The sequence below is a fragment of the Dromaius novaehollandiae genome, chromosome 24 (genome assembly GCF_036370855.1).
Source record: "Dromaius novaehollandiae isolate bDroNov1 chromosome 24, bDroNov1.hap1, whole genome shotgun sequence".
NCBI lineage: Eukaryota > Metazoa > Chordata > Aves > Casuariiformes > Dromaiidae > Dromaius > Dromaius novaehollandiae.
In genome coordinates this window covers 1,743,741-1,770,595 of record NC_088121.1, presented here as the reverse complement: position 1 = coordinate 1,770,595, position 26,855 = coordinate 1,743,741, and the positions used below count along the sequence as shown (strand labels likewise).

Genomic DNA, 26,855 nt, shown 5'->3' with positions numbered 1-26,855 from the left:
TCATCACCTTAACCATGATGCAGCTAATAAAAGCGTTGTTTGTGAAGCAGCTGCTGATTATCATTGGTGAGCAAACGTCTTTGAATTTTATAGCTCCTGTTATCTGAAACTAATAAAAACACAATGTCACTGACAAGTCGAAGGTCATCTCATCTCTCTGCTGAGGAGGATAGTGCTCAACAAAGCTCAGGATTATACACATTTTTTGTCTAATGCAGTCTGTAAAAAATAAAGAGATATGAACCTGAAAAGGCTTCCCACCACCTTTTTTTTGAAACTAAAATTAAACTTCTAAAAAATCAGGTGGTTATAAAGGATTTTATATTCTGATATGCTAAGTATAAGGTTTTAAAGCTAGCTGCTGAAATTTGCTGTCACAAAATTTGCACTCCTGAAAGCGATGCAAACTAATGTTTGCAGGTGGACAAAAGAAAGCCACATCCTCGAAGGACAGCAGTATTCCTGCAATAACTCTGTTGGCACACATTCTGGCCCTGGTTTTTGTATTTGTTCTTAATGCAGCTCTGTTAAAGGTTTTGACTTCATTGTCTTTCTTCATTGTGAACCTGACTTGTTAAGACTAACCATACCGTGCATGTGTTCTCAAATATTCCTCATTTTTATCCTTGCTTAGCTATTTTTCTCCTTTGCCTAGTAAATCCCGATTCTGTATACCTCTTACCTACTGGCATCAATGCAAAACAAGAGTAAAAGGCCAGAGTATTACACCTGCTTTACAATACTGCTAGTGACCATTCAGACAAAAAGTAGTGGAGGAGAATCAGGCCATTTTTCTTTCAAATTATCAATAACAGGATCTCAGAAGCATGTATTAAAGCTCTGTGCCAGGCTTTCAGATTTCGAATGAGAGATATAAGTCAAGGATGTATTCTGTATTATTAACTCTTAAGCAAAAGTTTTCATTTTCTGTTTTCACATATTACTTCCCAACCTCCACAGTCCAGAAGATAACAGAAAACAGCTAGCATATTTCAGACTCAGTTGCCATTTCGGTTAGACGAGGACTGGGATGGTTGTAAGCCACTTTTGAAAAATAAGATTTAATAGAAAATCTATTAAAACAATCAAAATATTCACCTTTCAGGGAAGCTATTGTGCAAATGCAACATAAAGAGACAGCAATAAATCACCATACTATGCACCTCAAATAGATAATCAATTTAACTGAAAGCATCAATAATCATAGTTTGACATTTATTACCCTGTGGATGTTTTATCTTTTAGGCTAGGGGACAGCAGGGCAATGATGAATACCAGTTCTGCCATGGAGCACAATTAAATGGTGCAAGGAAGAGGATTTTATATTTTGCAAAAAAAAAGCAGTCAAATTCATAATCGAATCAGAAATAAAGGAGACTCAAATGCATAAAACTTGAATCTAGTGTTATGGCTCATGAGATAATGTTACAAGTGCCACTTTGCTTATTGCTTTTAAGTGACTTCTTAGGCCAGCGGTTCTGCCAGGCCAGATCTCACTCTACAGAATATCTTTTTTGCACAGGCGCAAGAGAAAACAAAAATTATGGCTGAAATCAGCTCACATGTTCCTTTCATTGTGCATCCCTAAAGGTGAAAAATAATAGACAAGTTACACTGGTTGCATAGACAAAGGGCTGTGAGAGCAAAAGAAGGATCAAAATGTAATCACGCTTATTTTCCAGTAAAAAACCCAAATTTTGAAAGTTAAAGTTGTAGAATAAAGTGTTCCAAAAATAAATCGCCTATGTTAGAGTTTGCTCTAATGCTTATGCATCAGTCCAAGCAGATTTTGTACTTTTTTCTTTTTGAGGACTGCTTTTACTTTCAGAAAAGTGAATTAAACTCTTAGTACCTTCACTAACCAGTACAGCCTGGATAAAGTTAATAAGTGGATAAGTTGTTGTAAAGTTCTGTTTTCACTTCTTATAATCTGAACCAAAATACAATTAAGAAACCACATAGACTGACAGATAATACCGCTGTCATTATACTCTTGGCAAAAGTAAGAACATTAAAATTAAGTCTTTTGAAGGTGAGGTATTAATCAACTTGAACTCCTGCCCCAGCTAAATGTCAGCCAGATTATTGCTTTTGGATGTAATTTTAATAGTCTTCCAACCTACAGGCTAAATGTCTGAATTAGGGAAGGAAGTTATACAATTGTGAATTCTAAATTTGCTGTCGAACTGACAGCCTTGGCTTTAGCAAAATAGATATTGTATAACGTAGGATGTTTTCTTTCTTTGTTCTCCTCTTTATTCCATTGCAGAAATCATTGTATATTCCACAGCAGAAATCATTGTTTTACTGTTTTAAAGGATTCCATATATTTTAAAGTGTTTCTAAAATAAAGTTAGATTTGCTTTATAAAAGTGAACAACAAACACCTTAAATAAAAGGTGATAATATTTAGGAGGCCTGGAATGGAAGGAATGGAAGGGACATACTTCAACAAATCCAAGACACCGCCAGCTCATCCCACGCCTCGAAGTCTCTTAGGGAATTTTCTAAATGTTAGTGAACTCTGCAGTATGATGCCAGATATTCAGAGCACTACGAAATAGCCCCGAACAGAAAAATATATGCACGTGAACTGCCGGATGGGCATGTTTTTCTGCATAACGCCCCCAACATTCATTTTACAGCTGCTCGTCCGTGGCCGTTGGGAGGAGGAGCAGCCGGGGGCTGTCGAACTTGCCAGATTTTGATCAGTTTCCAAGCTAGGTAGAACAGGTGCCATGGGCAAATTTGGGGAAACCACTGCAGCCTTTTGCTAATGACTTCATCCTTTCCTTCCCTAAGTTAAAACAGGACCAATTGACCCCGGTGACGCAGCAGCAGAGACTGAGGAGTGTCGGGGAGTTTTGCTCCTTTTGCAATGCTTGCTCTGCACTTTCTCAGTCCCCAGAGCTTTGGGCTGGTGAGGAAGACAAGGGCCGAGTTTGTAAGACTATTAAATTGTTGTTATGTTATTCCCACAAAACAACAGTTTCCTCGATGGCAAATGCTGATTATTTGGTGATTAAGAGAGAATCTCTCACTGTATTCAAATCAGTGATTATTTACTTTGGACAGGCAGTTTAAAAAGTGCTTTAGTCTCACCTTCAGTTTGGAGCTTTTTGATAATCAGGGTTGCATCAAAGCTCTGTAGAAAGGAGGATGTACAGTATTCTTTGTGGTCTGTGATGGTTTGAAGTTGTGCTGTGTTGTACTACTGTCAGTCCCGTTTCCCATCATTTTGCTATTGTATGTACCTTTGAAGCAAAACAAAACCCCCAGATCCCCCAAACCCTCTGGTGGGAGCTCAGCAGCTGGCTGGAGAAGCCAACAGAATGTGGGGATTTGTAAAGAACACGTTCTTTCGGGCCAGACTGGAAATACAGGTGTTATATTGGCAGATGGGAGGATGCCATCCCCATGGAAAACTGTGGGGGTGGTGCCTCAGCTTACATTTTGGCAGAAGTAGGTTCAAGGGCAGAGCAAAAGAATGAGTTACACTATGGAAAGGTCCTCTGGAAAAGACAAGCGTGTGGAAGTGTTCGGTTTGGAGAAAGGAGTAATATATGATGGGGACTGGAGAAAGTAAAGGTACCTTTTTGCCCAGAGCACAAGGCGTTTAGCAGAGATAGGCGGTGAGTACGGTGCACTCGAAGTTCAGCCTCTGGCAGCATCGGCGTTGAGTCTCTTCTCCCTTGTTGTGATGCTTGTGCTGACACCCAGTTGCCGGTTCTCCTGGGCTTCAGGCCTCTCTTCTTCAGTTTGATTCCCTAGACAAGAGAAAGACAGGCACCACGCTGTGCCTGGTGCTGTATCTGGAACAAAGGGAGGGGAAAGGAAAAGATCCTTGGTGCTTTCCCTATGGATTCAGTGGGGCGACAGACGCTTAAGCAAAGGCTTCTGTATCTCGGTCGTAATGCCGCATCCCAGGGTGGCTTGCGAAGGGCCAGAATTTGTCGCTAATACAATGTGCAGTACAGAGGGATGTGGAGCTACGTCTGACAACCGTTCAGGGAGGTTTTCAGCTGTGGGTAGTCTTTCTCTGGTGCAGTGATGGAAGGAGGAAAACAGCAGCAGATCTGAGGTTTTGAGATGGACGTGTCCCGCCTTGTGCAGAGCGTGCGAAAGCTTGTCTGGCCAGAAGAAGCTGCCGGGAGCTCGGTGGAAGAGGTGCTCCTGGCAGCTGTGGTGCGAGGGCTCGTAACGCACTCGCGTCTTCCCAGGCCTGGATCTCGGAAGTTCTTGAGCGGCTCAGTGAATCCTTCCACATCTGACTAGGAGGTTTTAGTCACTTCTCCCAGGAATAACTTTAAAAGCCTTGAGAGGCTTTTGAGGGTTTTATTCTTCAGGTTCCATTCTTTCTAGAAACTTGCTCAGGACAAATGCCAACTATCTGCTCAGTTAAAGATCTTAGTTAAAACTTCTCTCTCTCTTCTTGTCTGTGTTTGTCCTTGAATTTTTATGGCTAACTTTGTTTTAGGAAGCTTTGGAAATGGGACCAAACCAGCCAGCAGTCTCATGGCCATGAAGTATTTTGTCTCAGTCGCTGTTTTGTGCACTTGAGAGTGAAAACTCTGCACGCTCCCTGTTACGCGCAATATGTAGCCAAGCATATGATACACAGTCATAGGTTTAGTTGGAGAAATGATTCATGTTTATTGTCTTCACAGATGCTCTAAAGATTAAAGATCACCTTAGCTTTCTTTTTTTTTAGCTTGCACTTGTAATTAATTCTCTGATTTGTCGGTTCCTGGAACGTGACTGGTTTACGAACTAGATGCAAAGTGCAGCTATGCCCACTTGAGATGGCCTTCTCTAGGAAGAAGCATCCAAGCTGTACCCAGCCCTGTTATGTCATGGCCTTGAGCACCTTAAACACAGATTTCTACCTGTAGCAGTCATAAGCGGCCCAAGAAAAAAACAAGCTGATTTCCATTTGGACTCCCTGAATTCCTGTCTCAAGAAAATGCATTGAAATTGCCACCCACTCTCTGTCTGGCTGATTAAATAAAATATTGACCTTTTCCAAACACAATATTATCATTCCAAGCATAATATTATCCAGTTCTGTCGGAGATTGTTTCTACAGCTCTCAAAAGTGAACTCACCTGGCACCCCCTATCAATTCAGATAAAATAATGTTGTATGCTTTTAAAATAAGCCACTGATTTTGCCGATGCTTGAAGTTAGTCCCTAGAATAATTCTGCGTTAACTTTTCTTTATGGATAATATCATTTCCTTGATATTACTCCCGAATAAAGGAAGACAAAGCGCCCTTTCTCTGTCCATCTGTTGTTCTCTTTCCTTGCCTGAAACGTCACTACTGGTAACTTCTCCAGGTTAGCTTACCACTTCAGAATAAGCAAGTGCCCTGTCTCTGAGCTGCAGTGGATCGCGAGGACAAGTGGCAAAACAGTGGCATATGCGATAGCACAAAATTTTCCTTGTGGTAGACGTAGCTCCTACCAGGGGAGAACCACCCCAGCATACAAAATTCCCCTCCTGTTTAGAGCCTATGCAAGGCTCTTCACAACTGCAGTTTACCAAGGATGTATTCTGTTAAATTAAACAAGAGTTAAGTGACGCAGACTTCCTTCAAGCTTTCTGCTGCAGGTACCCGTGGTGGCTATGCTCGTCACGATTTCACTATTTTTCTTTCAAAAACACCTTAGTGAAACGGTCTCGATAAAGGAGCACTGCGTATCTGCATCGTCCGCTAAATAAATAGTTGAACCTCTCATAACAGCCTTATGTTTCTCTTCCAGTTCTTCTCAGGCTTTAATGGGCTATTTTTCTTACTGCATCACACTGGCGGACTATGACCTTGTCATGTTAAAGTGACAGTTAGGTTATACTGCTGATGGGTATCAAATTGACATATCCCATCCTTTCTGTCTGGGTGCCAGGCAGGGATACATTCCCAGACAGCCCCCCCGTCCCTGGACAGTGCCAGCCATTAGGAAGGCTGCTGTTTTATGCGTTCCTTTCACAGGCTGAGCAGCAAAGCTAAGCTGCTAAATGAGACAGCACATTTCCCACTTGAAACTTTGGAAATTGGTGGGAATGGTGCATACTGGCTTTATTTTCCTTCAAGTGTGATTAATGGTCAGAAATCTGCATGTCACGGCTCAGCTCTCTAGCTTCGGTGCGCTAGCATGGTTGCACTACACTGTAGGCCGTTATTTTGATGGAGCTGAGGATAAGCAGTAGATACAGATGCAGTTTACTGAGCTGGATTTTTGGCAAAACCCGTGCGCAGTGGATTGCAGGTTTGCTTTTATGTTTGTGCTTGTGATGTGACGTGCTTGCAGGTGGGTGCTAGAACACTTCAAGTGGGCTCAGCAAAGTTGTGTTATTTGGGCAGAGAAAAGACTTAGCTTTTGAACCAAGAGAGCCAAGTGTGCCTATGAAAAATGTATTTTATTGGTTATATGCTCTTTAAATGTGGTAAAATAATTCACAGTTCTTCCTGTTGTCTCTTCAGACTGCAAGGAGAACACAATTAAGGCATTTTTTTCCTCTGTTCTTTCTCAAATCCTTACCTGTATAAGCATTACAATTATATAAGCATGGAGGCTGTATCGTGTAGCGTGGGTGATGGGAGAAGCCAAAGCCAGTTGGCCCTTCTCTCCACCTTGAGACTTGAGGAAGCAAATCTGTTGCCTTGGTGGTACTTGTCGCAGTTCCATTATTTGACAACTGTAACTGTGGGGAGATTAGTGTTGAGACCGATGCCAATAAATTTTGGCATGACTGACAAGATTTTGTCACATGATCAATGGGCTTTTGGGGGAAAAAAAAGAAAAGAGAAGAAAAACGGACAGATAGGAAATGAATGTACTCCCAGTGACACCTACCAAGAACGAGGCAAAGCAGGTGGTTAGCGCTATGTGAACATCACCCAATGGGAGGCATAAATGACTGATACTTGAATACTGAATTATTCTAGGGATTAGGTGATGTATTTGTTGAATCCATTTCAATACCCTTCCTCTGTTTGAGGGTATTTTATAAGGTATCCTAGTTATAGCAGGTATGAGGCTAAGATTGGAGTGCATTGCCCTATATGGATTTATATGTCAATATGTGTCCTGGATAGGAAGCCTGCAATTTAATATGAAGTATGAGCTCTTCAGCCTAAGCCCAGAGGTCCCCATACTTCAGAGCAAGTGCATGTCAGTGTTGCCATTACCAGAAGATGTATGATCTCTCTTTATTTACTTATGATTATTACTGATCATCTTAACAAACAGGTTATCAATATATGAAGTACAGAGGAAGTTCATTTTTATTATTCTGTCAATATCGAGCCATATTTATAACTAAAAAGGGTTGAGAACAAAAGATAGATGGATCATATGTGACTAAAGCTAACCATCCAGTTCAATTACATTGCTGCAGACAGCAAAGCTTTATCTGTTAACCAAAACATCACATTTCACTCTTCGAGATGATTTTTTGCTGAGATAATAAATAGCTGTAGTTGCATTTATTTGATTGTGTTATGTAGTTCTGAGGCAGACAGAATCGAGAGTTGATGACCCTGAACTTCCATTGCAGACCTATCTTTTCTGTGGATATTTGAGTGAAAATATAACTGTTTTACAGTTCTGAAACACATTCTGTCAGAGCAGCTCATACTTTATTTAGCATAAATGTCTACTAGTCATATTCCCAGTTTTGCAGATGGGTGAGCTAAGTAAATACAGGCACAATTCAAATACTTCTGACTCTGGTTCTAATCCTTAGGCTGTACACGCTTCTTATTGCTAGGCATAGCGAAGTGTCTCTTTCACCTTTTCAGATCTTTTATGGCTATATTGCCATTTTGAATATATCATTGTACTTCAATTTTATAATGAAATTTCCACATAGGAAAAAAGAGTTCAAGATTATACTTATAAAGACATTTTGAAAATAATATTTAGGAGTGAATTTTAAAATTTTCCTTTTTTCTTGCTTACTCTTACATTTTTTCTTTTTCTGGGGTATGTCTGAAGAAGTGGCAAAATACTAGACAATAGACCATTCCTTGACTATTCCCTGTCTCATTAGAGGTAGGAATTGTTAATTACCTGCAAAATTTATAATCCCTGACTTTTCACTATGTCCTCCTTTCTTTTTCTGGGAAAATTCCATGTTCTGGTCTCATTTCAAGAGAAACTTCTGTTACGTTCCTTCTCCAGTGAAGCAATGAGCTTCTCTGGTATTACTGTTGCTGCAGTCCTCTTCTGCCCAAATTTTATTGCACGTATCAGGGAGATTGCATTGCTGGCAAGTCCATTATGTAGATACTTTCCCATAAACCTCACCTTTAAAGATCCTGTCTTGGAATTTTTAGAGATCTTTTCAAACGGTGGCTTCTTGCTGAATTTTAGAAGGATGGGGGAGAAAGAGTTGAATGAAGTGAAGTTATTTTATAGTGAAAATTAGGCCTTAACAGTTGAGAAGAAAGCACTGTAATTCATTAAAAACATTGCCAGGTATGGAGTTCAGCTCTCCAAGGAAAATATGTAACATGGACTACAATCTGCTCCCACCAAAAATAATATCGGTTGAATTTATGTTCGTAGGAAAGAGAAAGGTGAGGGCTGATTCTTCCACCTGTGCGTTGAATAACACCTAGTTTCATTCTGGTGAATGGACTCATTATTCACATTTTCAGGACTAGGAAGGGTGGCCCAGTTTCCTCCGAAGAACGATTAGGTTTTAGTTGATTGCGGTGGGACTTTGACTGGTCTTTACTTTGCTAGCTAAGTATTTAACGCTGTCATCAGTACCATATTTGAAACACAATTAGAGTTCTCAAAACATACCGTCAGTCTGGATTTGTTATTTCCTTCAACTGATGGGTCACTGAGAATCTGAACAATAACATTTATTTTATTACTGTTTCTGTAGCTTTTCCCAATATTTTACCGTTCCTGGGAAGGCTTACATTGCTAATCGGGACTTATTCTTTTTTCAAGAGTGGGTCTCTGGGATGCTAAAAGGAATGCAACGGTGTGAGCTTGCTACCTAAACGTTTTGTCTGCGCTCCAGGATCCTTAAAGTTTTCGTTCTCTGTAGCTGGTGAAACCTATTTTTATTTAAATAAATGAAGTATAAATAAAAGGTTGTTAAAGGTGATGTTAGGTTACTGAAATGGGGAAAAAGAGTAGATGGAGGACTCCCTACTTTGGAATCCTATGAAAGGGAAAAGCATCTCTTACTTGGATCCAGAGAATACGTGGAATGAGTGAACTACTTCCTCTTTTAGCAAAACTGCCAAACTATCAAGTGCATTTCTCATGCTCATTAACACTGGACTTTAAGAACCTGATAAGAATGCAATATAAAATCAAACAGCCCCTAAAGACTGTGAGATTATATTTAATACTCTCCTATCACCAGCCGCTGAGTGCTTGGCAAGAGGAATGGTGACATTTGCTAATCAGTACCCTCTCTTATTTGTCTTGGCTGAAAGTCTCAAGTCCTCAGCTTATTGAAGTTATTACAAATGCTCTCCATTAGATTCCGGCTCACTTCCTGGTGTTTGCAGCAGAACTTGGTCACAATGTCATGGAGGAGTTACGTCTTTAAAACGCGATACAGAAATTGCGATCCCATGTGTGGAAATGGAATGTTTTCTTTCTTTCCGGCTTTATTCTAAACTTATTCTTAAAGTTTGACATTCATTCTTTTCACCATCAGCTAACCCGGATGTTTTCCTGCTCCGTTCTGAATGCACAGAAGTTTGTTTCTTGCCCTAAGAAGGTGCTCTTTGTTACTAAACCGTACCTTCGGGTGTTCCTTTCTTTGGAACACCTTTTTGAATGACCTGTAATGATCCACCTCTACAAAGTGCGGTTTGTTCTCCTGAATTTTGGCAACCAGGAAAAATTCCTCTATAAAGCCAGACAAGACGTAAGGCACAAGCAAGCGCAGAGGGGCTCGTTGAGACAGGTAGCCAGAAAATTTGGACCATGGATCCTTCCTAATTTTCAACATTCTTCGTGCAGGATTGGACCACCTTTTTGTTCGGGCTTTCGACTGAAAAATAAATGGCTATAAAATGGTCTGTGGAGTGCATACCGCGGCTTTACAGACTGTTCCTGGTCCACAGCCTCAGCTTGGCTGAGTGTTCCCAGGTGTGCCAAGGTTGCCCTTAGCAGTGAATAGCTGGTTTATTCTTTATACTCCTTTCAGCCCCAGGCCTGTGTCTTGCCAGTCAGAGCAGTGCTGTTCATCCTCCATCACTCACCCAGCCGGCAAAGGAAATTCTTCCCCTCAGACAAGAGCTTTCCTCCCTTTCCTCTTAATTCCAGGCACATTTGTTGGAAATTCCCGAGACAGGATATTGAAAATCTCCTTGATTCAGGAGTGCTTCGCAAAATTATTTACCACAGAAAATGTAAACTTTTCATTAACTGTTGGCAACAAAATGATACAAGATGCATATAAAATGCCTGTATTTTAAAAATATACCTAGTAGAAGACTATTTTAGTGCATAAGAATTATTTCTATGGGTTCCTTCTCTGTCTGGCTCTACTGTGACAGACCGTCATGTCTCTGACACGGCTACTGTCGGGTTGTTAGCTGATGGGTTTTAAAGGACTGACTGTTGCAGCACCTGAACACAAACTTCAGCAGCGTGCTTACTGCTGTCACCGGGGCGAGCCCGTGCCATGCTGCCTGCACTTTCCAGAAGCTTGTCTTGCTCTTCTTCCTTGGTCTGAAATGCAAAGGAGGTAGGAAGCTCTGGAATAGGCTTATTCTTCACCTGTTTACATAGGGCTGGGACAGCTTCCCAGTGGAAAACTAAATGGCAGTAAAGAAACACTGTAAAACACTGTGTTCCTGCTTCCTGGGAATGCAAGGTTAGGTTTATATGTACTTGATACGTATTTTCTTTAATACAGTGCTGATGTAGTTCTTCTGTCCTCATGAACCCACGTTCCTTCAAAGTCTTTTACCGGCAGAGTTAATCTTGCATGCGCAAGTAGCATTATAGTGCTCTTTTAATCAATTCGTTTGACCTTCGTCAACGTATATAATTTCTGACCTTTTCCATAACTCCATCTTGAGGGGTCCTGGGATGACCTTATTTTAAAGGCATGCCTAGACAAGGGGTTCATAACTGAGTAATGCTGTATTTTAGAGAGGAGAAAAGGTATCAAAAATGGCCATTAAACGTGACAGGATTTGGGGAACATCAGGAAGCTCAGGAAAAGAGTGTATCTTTGCACTGGAAGGTGAAAACAGATATGCAAACTACAGATGATAATGTTTACACCAAAAGCATCTGGATTAAAAGTAATATTAAACCAGCTCCTTCCCTGCAATACTCAAGTAATGTCAGGGAACTGGATTTTAATGCCCTTATGCTTTTTGCACAAGGTATGGTATAGCTCATCAAGCCTGTTTGACCACCCATATAACATTCATACAGAGGAAAGAATTGATCCTTCCATTTGTATTTTAAGACTTGATAGCTTTGGTGACAATAAATCAGATTATTAACTATTCCAATTTATTGACTAGGGAGGCTCTATATTCAGTTAGTAAGGGCAAAAGGTTGAGAATTTTGCCACTGATTTACCATATAACTTCAGGCAGCTTAGTCTTTGGGCCTCACTTTATAGGCTGTTAAAGTAGACAGATCTATATAGAGAGAGAAAGAGATATAAAGCAGAGTTCAGAACCTACAGAATTAACTGATTTTTAAAAATTTCTATTTAAGGATAGTTTGAAAATTGGTGCATGTGATTCAGCAGATTTTGTTTTGGTTCCATATGCCATTTCAAAGTATCCATGATAATGTTCATATTTGGTTAATCATGTATCTAGAATATATGAGAAAAACAGTTGTTGCAAAGTAGCAGTGAGTTTTTGATAACCTCTATATGCTATAAAAGCACTTTATGTATAATGCCAAACTGTGTGAAAGAACTAGAAAAGCAACAGCTTATTTTTCCTTTTCCGTGAAAATGCCAGTGTTACCTTTTGCACAAATCAGGTTTTTGGTTTCATTTCAAATTTTGCAGATGGATTGTTTTGAAAGTTGTTAATAACAAATAAACCCTTTCCCGCTTGTGCATTTACTATCTGCAATCTAGAGAGCTGTTAATGGCAGAGTTGATTAGCTCTTTACTGCAGCAGCAATAGCATTTGTCAATATAATGAGTAATGGCTTTTCGTGTCTCTGGCTAATAGTAACAATGAAAAATACATCACATGCTTTTCTTGTAAAATTGTCCTTGGACACCAGGGAGTTGGAATGTTACTGAAACATTCGCTAAAACCAGATAGAGACAGGCAGAAAGTTATAAAGAATGTTTATATGTGTTAGAGCCAAGTGAGCCAATACATACTAGCAGGCAGTTGGAAATAAGATTCTTTTTTTGCAGTGCTCCCCTTCCCCCGTGCCCCAGGTTATCAAGGCTCACCCCCTGGGAAGTGCTGCAAGGGGAGTGTCCTGAATCTTATCAGTTCTTCCGTGGAAATAAAGGTGCTGCAGCTCAGTGCAACGCATCTGGAGGTGGCAGTGTTTCCAGTATGCCCGAGATGGGGTTTGGTACTCTGTACTGGAGGGCTGTATCCTGCAAGGTGCTTTGCACTCCTGGGCTCAGTCCAAAAAAGCACTTAAATATGTGAATGTTTCTAGTTCTGTTAATTTCTGTAATACTACTCACTTGCTTAAATATCTGACCGGATCAGGGCCAGTGCTCTCAGGACTTTGCAGGATAGAACTTTAAAGGAATAATTAATGAAGATTATGTTAAATAAGATTTGTAGCTTAGTAATAGTGTTCTCTTCTGAGCTGGATTGAAACCGGGATTCAGAAGGTGGGTGAAGAATGCGAACACCCGAGCTGCTGTCTGGGGGGTTGGACAGAAAAGGTAGCTCCGCTGATCTGCGAAGTGCACCTTAACTGGTGCATCTTGCAGACGATCAAGCGGCATTACCTCCTTAGAGAGCAGACAATCTCCCGGAGGTGGCAGATGCCTTATCCGGACTGGGATGCACCGTATCAGGCTTGGGGACGCTGTTCTGGTATGAACATTCCTCAGCAGCACAGCTGAGACATTTATTTTTTATTGCCTGTAACAAGCTGGAGGAAAATGTTTGCTGTGCATGTCCTAGCGTTCACACGTGTACAGGATGATCATGCAGTGTAGTTGTGGTGCCTCAGTCAAGCAGAATAATTTACCCATTAACAACAGCAAATTAGGCACAGTAGAGAGACAACCTGTGATTTCATCTGAAATATTAATGTGAGCTTGTGTTCACGTAAGAATCAGAGTACCTGATCTAAGTTAAGGCAAGATAACCTTTTTCAAGATAGTTTTTTGTGGTCTAGATCAATGTTTGCCAGCCGCACGGCGTTTCCTGAAGAAGAGGTAGGATCAAGACAGTGCAGGTGGCACAGCCTGGGTTCCAGCGCTGCAAGTGCTGTAGCAATGTCCACGTAATGGGGCACCTGGGCTAATCAGGGTTGGGCACTGCAAGGAGCTAATACAAAGTGGGCGTAGAGCAGAACAGCTTTGCAAGTGTGGGCCTCGAGCAGATACTTCAGCGGTGGTTTACATATTTAAGCACTTGCTTAAGTCTCACTGACTTCAGCAGTAATGTGATCCTTTCATGTATTGAGGTTTTATTAAAGAATCAGAGATGATAACAAAAAGTAATTTTAAAAAGTGTTGTTATCTACATACTAACTTCTGTGGAATTATTGGACGTTCTCTTCTACCTCCAATTTGGTGCAATTCTGGAATTACTTCATAAAAATCAAGATTCACGGTGATATAACAGAGGCAGGTTCTAGTCTGTCATCTTCTTTGCCTTCAGAGTTTGCTAAATACATCAAGCCATGCCTATTTAAGCCTTTTTTTTTTTAATGACAGTTTATCTGAGCTCACGGAATGAATGGATAACATTACTATTTACATAAGCTCATTGTGATCTGTCTCGGTAATGTAATCAAATTAGGGTTAACTGCAGCTGGAGAATGCCAGCTTGTAAACTGTTTTTCAAAAAGAATCACATGGTGTTACTTGACATGTTTAGTATACATTCAGGAGGCTTTGCAAAAATTATAGCACATCCCGAAATAATGTAACTAAGTCAGGATTTTGTTGCCACCAGTTCTCTGAACCCGGGAAGAGAAATACAATGAAATTCATCAAAAGTCAGGGGAGAGATACCTCCGACCAGATTCCTAAAACACAAATTTTTCTAACATGGCTGCTGCTGACATGTTGTCTTTCTTTTGGCTAAAATCAACATATCAGTTGATAGAAAAAGCATATGGTGTAAATTTTGAGTACATTTAAGAACATCTGTGTTAACTGCAAAACTACAGCCCACTGTGCATGTCAAGCACTGTATTTAGTATTATGGCATTCACATAAGATGAAGTCCAGCCTGAGCTAAAATTACCTAATGAGTAGATTTTCAAAGTATCTTTTGTTATTCTTATTAATAAACATCACATCTGGTTCTTACTTTCTCTCTCTTTCTCTTCTAATTAGGAGATAGTATTTACATCGCTGTATTGCATTTGTCAGCATCTCCTTCTGCTACAGAGAAAGACTTCAGAAGAAAGTCTTTGCCCCTCAGAGCTTGCAGTGTGCAAACAAAAGAAGCTGTACTCCTTGAGCTGATCTAACTCTTGAATTTTCATATGTCTAGAAAGCAATTTTCAAAAAGTTTTCATTCCAAACTAGGAATACAAAAGGGGAATTTTGAAATTTCCCCCTGAGCACTGGAAGGTTTCTGAAGGCTCTGTCAGAACCCTGCTTATGGTTTGACAGCAGTAGACTTTGATTTGCCTCTTCTGGGGGAAACAAAAATCTATTTCACTGACAAACCCTCAGCCTGCTCTACCCGCGTGGGCAAATAGGAAAAATAGAAAATTTAGGCACTTTCAGGTTAAGGGACATATCCTGAAAGTCTGTGGCAGAACTTAGTCCCATACTGCTGCACTTTCAGCATGATCATCTTTCTTTTTTAAGGTCCAGTGTAAATATTATGTTTGGAAGGATGAGAAGTATCATCTAAAAATAGTTCCAAATCTCCCACCATTGCTAAAATATCTTTTCCCACATGTAAATGTTCTGATAGCTTGGATGTGGATATGGTTTCATCAAAATTAAAATTCTTCATGAAATCAAGATTTCTTTTCCCAGAAATTCTGCATTAGAAGGCAACTTAAAAAATATTTCACCTTGTCAAAAATATACCATTTAGAAATTTCTTGAATGAACAAGTTTATTTTTCAACTTGAAACAATTTTTTGTTTCACTTTTTCTATCACAGTTTATATTAACATTTAGATAAAAAGGCAGTGATATTTTTCTGTAGAAACAAAATTTCTGGATGAGTATGAAACACTTTTTACGGAAATTCTGTTCTGTAGGAATTTTGAAATTTGGGATCTGCTACGAATTGAAGAAAAAAAAATTAAATATTCTCTGAGAAACGGAGCTTGTCCCCTGAGCACCAGGTCTATCCAAACCAGAAAAAGGAAGCTTGTGTTGGCATTTAGATTCAGACTCAGGAATTCCTGACTGTTAAGCCTGTTTATATAGGGCTCTACCACAGCCCAATTTGCACTTCATTTTATTTTTTTTTCCTCTCTACGTTTATGGTCATGTCGAATAGGTGGATTATGCACTCTGCACATGCTTCACCAATTGTATTTAAAGATACTTTGCATATAGTAAGTATAGTTGTGTCTTCATTTGGAAGCAGCAGTGTTTCATGAAGGCTTTTAAGTCATTTAAGCGTAAGTATATTTATATTACGGCTCTGAAAGGTTCGTGGCCTAATTCTCGGAAGACTTTTGAGGGTCACTAGTTTCCAGTAAAAGTAATAGGAGCTGTGAGTGCTCTGCACTTCTGAACAATTCCCCAGCAACTTGGTGGCACGTGCTTCTAACTGTGTATTGAACTTGCAGTATTTCGGGGTGGTGTCGGCGTGTGTGCATGTGCACATGCATGCACGTGTGAACACACAGATTTTTATGGCTCTGGTGTTCACCTCTTGGTCCTGTTTGCTGTCAGCTACTTTCCAAACCGCAGTTTCAGTATCTATTAAAACTGTTGTAAAATAGAGTAGTTTAGGATTCCTACTATAAAAGTGTGACAGGTTGTTATTACAGCTGAACTTGGAAACATTTGCCAACATTTTTCAAAATTTGTAGGTTGGTTGATCTCCCCTGACATGGTCAAAGGGGCCCAAGGACCTTAGGCCAAATCCTTGGCTGCTGCTGAACTGCAAAGTAACTTCCTTGGTTTTATCAGAATCAAATCAACTTACAGTGAGAAGACTCGGCCTTTTCCTTCCTTTTTCTCTTTTTTAAGTAAAATTCCTGTAAAATACGTGACCATTCTCATTTTATTTTTGATTGCTTTGCATTTTGACCGCTGTTCCTTTTAGCTTTCTTGCTGTTCTTTGATAGCCAAAATACACTGCCCGGGCCCAGAGTACCCTGACCCTACGCTGGCGCTTGAGTATATGTTTAACCTTAGACACCTGAGAACCCGGCCGGGGTCAGTGAAACTGTTCAGACACTTAGGGTCAGGCTGCTTCACCAAGTCCTTACACAGCGTGTCGATCTTGATGGGGCTAGCCAGCATTACATAGCGTTCAGGTGCCTGACCTCCCCGAAGGCCTGCCGACCTCGGTCCAGCCGGAGGTAGAACACAGCAGCTTGGGAGGGTTTGTAGCCCCGTGCGCTTGCTGGGAGGAGGAATCGGAGCGCTGAGGCCCAGCTGCTGGAAGCACTGAAGTGGCGGCAGTACGAGCGCCCGGGACTCGAGTTCGGCTCCCGTCAGCCGGCAGCTAGGGTGGAGCTGCTTCGGCGCTCCCGCCTTCCCTCCTGACCGCCTGGCTGCAGGCGATGGGAGGACACACGGTAGGCGCTGGCTAAAGAGGCCGCCAGGGTCCCACGCGGAGCTGCCGGGCGTCGAGAGCGTGGCCGTCGGGCCTGTGCCGGGGCACGCCGGGAGCCGGGCGCGGCGCGGGGCGGCCGGGGCAGGCGGCTGGCCGGGGCGGGGGGGCCTGCCGAGCCGCTGCCGAGCCGCTGCCGAGCCGCTGTCCCGCGGCATCCCCCGGCCGGGCCGCCCGCCCTCAGGGAGTGCAGCGCGTGCTCGTGTCAGCCGGATCTGAAGAAGCTGTTTTTAGAAGTCACTAAAAATCTAAAAATGTGTGGGAGAACACAACCGTAGTACAGGTATAAGCCTTCCGTCTTGCTTCCGAAATGGCTGGGTAGCCCTGTTGAAGTTGAGTGTTTTGGCCTTTATATGTAACAATAATCTTTATTATTTTATAACACTCTTAGCTGCAGTTTGACTTTATTTTTTTTGTTTGTTTTCTCTTAGCAAATGCTGACTGATCCTGAGGTGACTTCCCAAGAGGGCAATATTAAAAAGGTAGGACGTGGATTAATGTTATGCAAGTTGTTTTACCATTTGGCTTTGCGATGCACTTTGACGCTTTTTTTGTCTTTTTACTTTTAAGCAAAGCTATGTATCACAGGAATGTCATAAAAGTTTCCCAGTATTTCCCATTGCTTTTATGAACTAAGTGTTGAAGTTTCATTGGCGTATTTTTGTGACTTTTTTGCAATTATGGTATTTATGCAAAAGAAAATAATAATCTGAAGTTTTCCCTGCTTCAGCTGCAGTATGAACCGCTACCATTCCAAACTTAAAAACTTCACTTATCTCTGTTTCAGTATAAGAGAAGCTGTTGGTCCTTTCTCAACAGTACTAAATTTTTAGGGGTCAGCTCACCAAGTAAATGTGGCTTATGCGAAGGCCAAGGGACTAGGAATAGATGCATGAAAGGGTAGAATTTAGCTAGTACGAGCTACTGCCGGCGCTTTTCCTCACGTTGCGATGCTCAAGCTGTACTACCGACCGGGAGAAACGTCTTCCAAATACGGGCCAGCTGTGTAAATTCCGCTGTCGGAACTGCGAGGCAGCCTCGACGCTGCGCATTTCAGTAGCCGCTCGACTGTTTGGGTTAGGGTTATTCTCAGTAACACGAGAATGACTTTTTTTTCCATGGCTATCTTTGGTTAACGATTTTACTAAGGTAAAGCATAAGAAGTTGTACTTGCTTATAGTCTATCTAAAAGTCCATAGGGGTAGTGTGTCCTTGTTGAAATAATGAGCTAGCTGTAATTCTTTTCCTATGTGACTGTCTTATTGTGGCTATTCATAGGTCTGTTCCCAGAATACGAGTTTTTAAAAGCGTAACATGTTTTAAATTGGAACTTGCAACAACTGCCTTTTTTATTCATCCAATTAGGCCATTTTCACTACTCTTTCTTAACTCTGAAAGTTAAAAGGAAACACTTGTGTCACTCTGCCAGACACAGTGAAATATGATACTTGTCAGGCTCCAGAGTTAGTCTGGGAGAAGATATTTAGACACATTTATGTCCAGTATTTTGTCCACATATTCTCACCATGTTGAGAAAAATAAGCTTTTATTTTAGAAACTTAAATGTCCAATATGAGAAGTCCTCTGACCATCCAGTGACCTTGCAAAAGGACCTATCGCAATACTGCTGAACTTTTTACCTTGTTCATCTCCGTAACTCATTTGGTGTTTGTCTCTGCCTCAGTGGGATCCTTTTGTCTGAACAGACATGGTGACAAGGTGGCAGGTTCTTATTATCATAACGCAGTTATCACAAAGATGGAGTAAACTCTCCATGGCCCTGCGCTGCGAACGATTCCTTTCTCGGAACCTTTAATTACAATATCACAAATAAACTCCACATCCGCACCCCACTGAATCCACACTGCCCAAAAGACAGCAAGGCTTTGTACAAAACAAGAGTGGAAGGAAACATGAAACTGTCAGCTGTATACGTTGAAAGGACTACCTATTTACACTTGAGTACTTTTATTTCAAAGGAGAGTGTTGCAAAAACTGCAGTTCTTTGAAATATATGTGTCCTCCAGTGTTTTCCTGTACACCACATATAAAACCGGACAATTATGATATTTGACAAGGGGGGGCTGCCCTTGCACTTCTTTCTTTTAAATGTATTGTAGAGAAGCACTAGTGGGAGTTTATGAGGTGATAAATTTATTGAAGGATGGGCAGTAGGGTTTTACAGCTGGGGTAAAAAAAGGTCAAAGCAGTAAGGTAAAGAGTTCAAGTCTAAACTCAATGGCTTGTGAAGAGACTACTGCTAGAGAGCTTTTCTGTCAGAAGAAGATGAAAAATAAAGAATGAAAAATTATTCTGTACAATTTTTGTAGTATCTTAAAATTGTTTGTAAGTAGCAGTCTCTTTGCTAACGAGGGTTTTACGCCAGTGGCACCAAACCCTACTGGGAGAAGATTTCCTTTTCTAACCTCTCTAAATCATTCAGCTGTCATATCCCTAAAGACACAGTAGTTGAGATTTGACTTCAGGTTATTCCTGTTCGTGCAGAGATGAGTTGGTGGTGAGGAGGTGACTGAAGACAAATGTGACTGGAGTGGGTGGGCCAGTTTCAACTAGGAGAAAAGCACGTCAGAGCCAAACAGAGGTACCATAATTTTCATGGCTCATTTGATTGACTGCTGCATCTCACATTCTGAAGTGGGTAGTAACAAGGGCTAGAGAGAGGAAAATTTAGTAGAAGGGAGAGAAAACCTGTAAAAACACAGTATAAAACAGAGCAAGAAAGGGGGGCACAATAGCAGTGCATGTATGGACAGATGTGCAGGAAGCTATCTCTGGTTAAAAATTGACCCCAGTACTATTTTTTGCTGTTAAGTTACCAGAAAAAATGTTCTATTATGTAGCTTTTCCTAAACTAAAAGGCAGTGAAAAGTCTGAAGACACAGCAGAGCAGACACTATTATATTGTATAATAAAGCAGGCCCTTTTCTGGCTTGGAGCTAAATAAGAATTATTTTCCCACTATTCCCAGTATTTTTCAGTTTGTATTACTCTTATTTCTTCTGGGACTGCTAACACCAGAAGGCTGATTTTTTTTGTTAGTGTTTGTCTCAAGAATTAGGATTTCTAGCAATATTATTAAAGGACCTATATCCATGATCGTTTTTCCATATCTGGAAACGTGTTACGTCATAGAATAAAATGTGGTTTATTCCTGACAAACTTTTCTTTTATCTGCTTTGCTTACCGATACTTAGTTTAACTCGTCTAAATATACATAAGCACCTCGGCATTTTTGTTTCGTTTTTAAATAATTGTTTGATTGAAAGTAATGCTCAAGTGGAAGATTCACTTTTTTTAGTGAACCGAATGCATACATTCAGACGTGCACAAATATGCAAGTTATATCTATACCTGAGCATATGTATTTTGTCCCATATTTCCAGAGCTCTTTTTCTCTGAGCCATTTCCCTGCAGTCTGTTTGTTTACATAGCAGCTCACGTACTCCTTTTTCCTGATTTTTCTAAGCATTGCCACTGCATTTAATACATTGAAAAGTTGTCTTGTTGTCGTTATCTTCATTGTCATTTTGATTTAACTGTGAGAGGGAGATGGAGGGTTTGGACTTCCTCAGACAGGAAACAATGCCAGTGTCTGTTACAAAACACTGTTTTCTGAGGGGTTGTGCTAGGTGTATTTCTCTCTTTTCTAAAAGTCACTTTGGATGACGGTTTGAGAATCACACTGAAGGAGGCTCCGCGTATACAGCTTCTAACCAGCCTCTCCTGGATGGGCTGTTTTTCTGACTGTGGTGACAAGAGACCTCGGGGACTTCTCTCTTCAGTAGACTCTCTATTTAGTTTCTGTTTACTTAGAGGGAATAGCCTGAGGGGCTACTGGAGAGAAAACATCTGTGGGAGATAATCTATAGAGTTATCTATCTATCACTCTTGTCGACCCTGTCTCCCTTGAGAGCAAGCTGAGAGACTTGTAATAAAAAGGCATCGCTGAAGAGGCTTTAGGGACAAATAAAGAGACATGTTAAGGGCCAGCTGAAAAAGGATGGAAGACATTATTAAAGCTCAATAGCATCTTATCAAAATCCAATAGGATAGGCATTTGGCAAAAGGCTTTAAATTTATTCTTTGACTTTCTGGAGAGCTTGAATTTATCCATTAACAAGAATGTACTACACAGGGAGCAGGAGATGCTATCAGATTCAAAAGAGTTGGATTCAATCTGGTATTTAAGAAAAAGACAAAAACAGAAAACAAAAACAATTTTCCCCCTACTTTGGCTGACTCCATTTTTATATTGCAAAATATAAGAAGCCAGTAATGCAGTCCTGATAGCATTATAAACTAAAAGTAATGTATTCAGCACCCTCTCTCATTTGCTTCTCCCAAATAACATAGATTTTTTCTAAATAACATTACTGTTAGAAACAGTGTGAGCTTAGCTATCTTGACCTCTTAGGAAGTATCAAGCGGTAAACAAGGAACTAGGTAGAATGAAAGCTTTCATTCCTAAAACAAAAGTAAAAAATTAGCAGTGTTTTGTTACTACAGATATGAAGCAAGATAGGTCCATAAATCCCTCTAGGTTTAATATTATATACAAAATGCTACAGGTCACACAAACCATCTGATACTTCAGAAACACATTGTTCACACCAGATGATTGATTGATAATTATGATAATTTGCAAAATGATTATTTGGGTATTATAACCATACTTTGTCCCACCGGATAGCTGTGAAGACATTTTCTATATCAGGGGCCATCAGAAATGGCCCCTGGCAACGAGGGATATGGAAAGGTCTGGTCGGTCTCTCCCTTTGGGATCTCTAGGACTGATGAATGACGACCCAGAGGAGCAAGAAATCAGACTTCAATAAGCAGTCAGGAAGGTAGTTAGAGAAGAGCAAGGGAACTGTTAACTGTCTTTTGTGGAGCAATTACTAGCGAGGCCGTACACCCTCAGGCCTAAGCAGAGTCTGTCATAATATTATACATGCAGAAAGAGATTGACTTGGAGATTTTAACCTGAGCTGTTCAAAGTCCCTGAAATACAGCACTTCACAGAAAATTAATTTGCATTTCCATATTTAATACATAAAGATAGTTATTTTCTATATCTAACGATGATGTTCTGAAACTGTCAGTAAAATGGAAAAAATCCAAACTTCAATGATATTTCTTCATCTTTCAGTTCTATTTATTGAAGAATCAAAACCAAAATTTTTGTGCATGTTTTAAGTCTGCCTACTTGCCTAAAACCACTGTTAAGCAGAGAGAACTTAATTATTCTGAAAATAACATCTGCTTTTTGTGCTTAAATCTGGTTTAAAAAAGGAGAGTATGTTCTTACAAAATGTACCGGTCCCCTGAGAGTTCAAAGACAGCGCTGCAAGGTGACCAAACTGGAGCGTGGTGATGCTTGACAAAAGCCTATGAGATTGTTTAGCAATATCCAGCTATCATATTAAAATCCAGTTTCAACATGATCTCTGCCTTACAGTTACTGTTTCCCAAAGAGCTTTAATTTGCTTGTTTTATAGGTTATATCTTTATGAAATCAAAGTATGTTTAGCTGCCACAAACTGAGGCAGCTTTGAGTTGATTTTTATAATCTTTTCTTGAATAGACTTGCGTCATTCCAATAAGCCCTGGACAAAAGAGTGGACAGTTGTCTGAGAGTCTTTTTTATAACATTTCTCTCTTTCTATTGTTAGAGGGCTGCTAATAAAAGAAACCAGGAGTCCATTAATTCAGTGAATGAACATATAGTAAAGTCAGTTCCCTCTTGAGAACAATAATGTTGCGGTCAGCTTAGGTTTCCATGGAAACTAAGTACTTCTAAGAAGTTTGCATCCTTGATTTTGCTGAAATGAAGCCTGTGAAGTAAAAAAAAGGTGTAAAGCAGGCACGGAGAAGTCAGTGAAGAAAGTAGTGGTTAAATTATTTTGCAGGATTAGCATTGTGGGTTTAATTTCTCTGATACAATTGCTTGGGCTAGGCCGGACGTTCGGATTGTATAGTATGTGTGTATGACAAATGATTTTATAAAGAGGCCTCTTGGGGGTTTGAACCTATAAATCAGGTCAAGTTAAGAAGACTAGCAGTGGTTAAGTCAGTATGTCCAGTACATTCAAGCGAACTAGAGCCGCATGCGTCACACAAAGATGTAAACGGCAGGTTTCAGCAAGGGTTTCTATCTTCAGTAGTCTCAGTGTTACAGATGATTAGGGTGATTAATGGCAAATTACCATATCCTCTGTTGGCAAGTTAATGCAAAGTATGGATAGCGTGTGAACTCCTTATATCATTATAAATACGACCTTTTTGTTTTTTCCTCCCTTCCACTCCAGCTGAGTTCCTATTTAAATCAGTACAGCCACCAGTTTCAACCAGAGAGCAATGAAGTTAGTTAATTCTTCTGACACTAATTTATAGCCCACTGTTTTATTTTCTCGAATAAGTGAATGGTGTGTCTGAGAGGGAAGTGTCTGAACTGTATTGCTGCGCTATTTATACACGTTGTTCTAGGTGACATGCGTCTCTGTTGAACAGTGTCTCATAAGATAAGAGTGTCCGCTTGACTTCAGGCATAGACAGTTATGGGAGGTCACCTTGCCTTCTTATAATGCATCTCAAACGTAAGTATGTTGTCTTTAAGGTGGCCTCAAGTTGTTAACCAGAACAGGTAGGTTTTTGGAGGTGAGCGGGCGCGAGGCCGTTCCCCGACCAAACAGCCGGGACCGGCCGCGCTGGTTTGCTCTGCGGTGCTGCACCTCCGAGCGGGAAGTGCGCGCAGGAGGGTCGGGGGAGATTCCTGCCTTGTCTAACCCCTGGTGCCAGACCAGCGGTCTGCTTGAGAAAAACCACCACCACTACCACCAAAAAACCAAACACCACTCCAGTAGTAATTTATAGTAAGCGTCAGAGTCGTACTTCAAAACCAGTGTGGGCTCCTCCTGATTAAGGCGAAATGGTAATTCACTAGCTAGCTGGTCAAGTGATTCCTTATATTCCTTTTCTGGTAAGTGGTGACCTAAAGTATCTTCCGTTCTGTTGCTCGGTCTTCCTGGAAGAGCACGGTCAGGTATTTCCCGGCCCCGGCGGGTTCCTCGGCTCACGGGGCTCGTGCTGGGCCGCGCGGCCGGCTCGCCCGCCCGCGGCATTGCCTTTTCCTCCGCCGTCTGGCCGCGCGGTCAAAGTCAGCCGATCCTGGAGAGCTATGTGAATAAAGAAGGCTTGGTAAGACACCTTCTTTGAGAAATCAGCTATGCTAAAGATGTATGTAAAGTTAGGAGTCATAAGCATTTTTACGGCTAAGAGCTTCCTAAATGATACGAAACCCGTGTGTCTTAGTAAGCGGACTCTCTTACTTTTCGTGTTTGTGAAAACATTCACAAGTGCACACGAACTACCTTAGCACTTTTCTCACAGTCCTGCTTATCTCTCTCTGTATGTACGTAATTTCAGGGATTCCCTGTTAAAGAACCACATATAATGCCATGTGTGATATGCAAAATACTTTACATATGTGTTTATTCGTTTAAATCAAGACACGTATTTGTTTACATTCATTTGAGCACATACTCTTTTCTACCGAGGGAATTTGCTGCAAAATAGCAGGCTGGCATTTATGTACTGCCTGTAAGGCGATTACCAGTGAAATAATATTCTGGATGATTAGGAGGTATTACAGCCTCTAGTCAGTTCAAAAATGCCAGAATGCCCTAGAGATCCCCATGAATCTGCTGCCAGCCGGCCCCTGTCAGAGCTGAAGGCAGCACTGTCTGGAGCCCAAAATCAACTTCAGGAAGGTCATGTGAAAGAAAATCCTCAGTCATCAGGAAGCCCTTGGCCTCATGGCCTTTCTGACATTTTCTGACAAACTTTAAATCACCGGAGTAGACAAAACATCACAAATTTTGGAATGATAGCCTCTGGGATTTCAAAACTGTATGTTAACTTTGAAGGTAACCCCCCAGCTCAGTCCGCGCTGCAATTCCTCGTTGGTTGCAGAGGGTGACTGTGCCACGAGGTATTCCTGGAATTACGGCTGGCTTCAGACCGCGCGCGGGATGCGCTGGGAGGCTGCGAGGGCTGGGACTGATTCTGCAGCGACGGAAGGAGCTGCGCTGCACGCCTGTGTGTGCTGCCACGAGCTCTTTGCAGAGTCTTTGGAATACACGTCAGTGTTGGCAGAGCAGATTACACTGGACAGGACAGGTTTCTGTTCCAGAATGAAATCTGGAGTCAGGACTTACTGTATATGTTGCATACGTTATAGAAGCCAGGTGGTTTTATTAATATTATCTGTGATCTTGAGGTGTGTGCAGTATTCAGTTAATTGCGTCGTGCAGCTATTAGAGAGAAGAGTCTGTATCAGGTAGGAGGCCTGTAAGAGCTCACCAGTTAAAAAAAAACAAACTGGACAGTAATTGGGGAGGAAACGAAAGATGGGGGGGAAGGGTAGCAGAGAGTATGGCTTGAGGTTTGCTCCTAGCAGCTGTGGTGCTGCTTAAAAAAAAGCCTAAGCAGAGAGCTGGAGGCCAGTCACCTACAATTAAAAAAGAAAATTTCATAGCAAGAACAAAAAAAGCTTTTATGCACATTTTGTTCATTTTTTATTCATATTTTGCTCTAGAAACGATCAAGGATTTACAAAGCAGTAAGGATTTGAATGTTGCCCCATGCATGTTCTGGGAGTGCAGTGTATTTTGAGGAGCCAGCGAGATGGGGTTTTAGATTACAGTAGATTTTATGGGATTATAAAGTATGTGCTCTGTAAAAAAGCCCCAATTTGGTTTTTTTAGGACAGGTTTGAGAGAAAAAGAATTACTGGACGTCAGCTAGTGATGTTTGGAAGTACCTTCTGTCTTTATCCATGCAAATTTCCACCTGCAGTAGCAACACATCATTAAGCAAATCAAATCCATTCCTTTTGCTGTTTGTAGTAGATGTAGTCGTTGCACGAATGAATACTGTGTGCTAAAACCTGCAGTATGAAGCTAGACTGATTTGAGGGTAACGAGGAAATTTTGGCTTTGTGTCTTAATGCTTACTAATTGTCCTGAGCAAATTTGTATTCAACATGGATGTTTCTTTTCACAACATTCTGAGTTTTCAGAACTTTATTTCATCTTGCATTGGGCCAAAAGTATTTACTTAAATCTAATCAAGTTAAAATTTCAGATTATTTCATTTAACATCTGATAAATTTTAGTATCTGTAAATATTTGGATTTAATCAAATTACAACTTTTCAACAAAAAAATTCTGAGTTGGAAAATTTACAGTCAATTCCAGTCTTTAGCCTTAATTTATGTCTACAATAGCAGTTAGCATTTATGCAGTAGGCTTAGTTTATGTCTACAATACCAGTTAGCATTTATGTAGTATTTAAACGGATAAGTATTTAAATCTCAGAGTCCAAAACCCCCTACATGCTGATTGAGAGATATGAGAGCTTGCAGGGCTGATAGTGTCCTCCTCAAGGCAGAGAGAAGGCAGCAGGGAGGAAATTGCAGCCTGTCCAAGATCGTTTTCAGATCTACCGATTCTGTCCGTGTTAGTCCACTGCTCTCCTTGTCGGGGCAGCAGTCTGTTCTGCGTGGGTTGGGGTCTGCAGCTGACCACCTTGATTGCCTGGCATCCCGAAAACCCGGATGCTGCCTCTGTGTGCATTGATTGTCTCCTGATTTTATGCTCAGCAGGTTCAGCGTGCTGTTCGGGGGACCTACTGCTTTGGTCCTGCTGAAGTTGGCAGGTCATTTTTCCGTGTGTGGGGGTATTCCTCAGAGGGAAAGTGAGAAGAGATACAAAATCTGAAGCAAACTAAGGGTATCTATAATTACCTCAAAGTTGTTCAAAATGACTAACAAATGATCTACGTGATTGCCAAACTAGAATTCAGATACGGTGCTTTAATTTTTATTCTTTCCACCTTCTT

At 40.9% G+C, this 26,855-nt stretch overlaps 1 protein-coding gene across 4 annotated transcripts in view; it reads left to right on the top strand.

Annotated features, from left to right (window-relative positions):
• The window catches only part of PRDM16 (PR/SET domain 16), a 349,652-nt gene that overhangs the window by 157,417 nt on the left and 165,380 nt on the right, over window positions 1-26,855 (top strand). For all 4 annotated transcript variants that reach the window (XM_064525412.1, XM_026096564.2, XM_026096563.2 and 1 more), the window contains exon 3: window positions 17,366-17,416. In XM_064525412.1, the coding sequence (XP_064381482.1) occupies window positions 17,366-17,416 (51 nt within the window). The remainder of the gene's footprint in view (window positions 1-17,365; window positions 17,417-26,855) is intronic.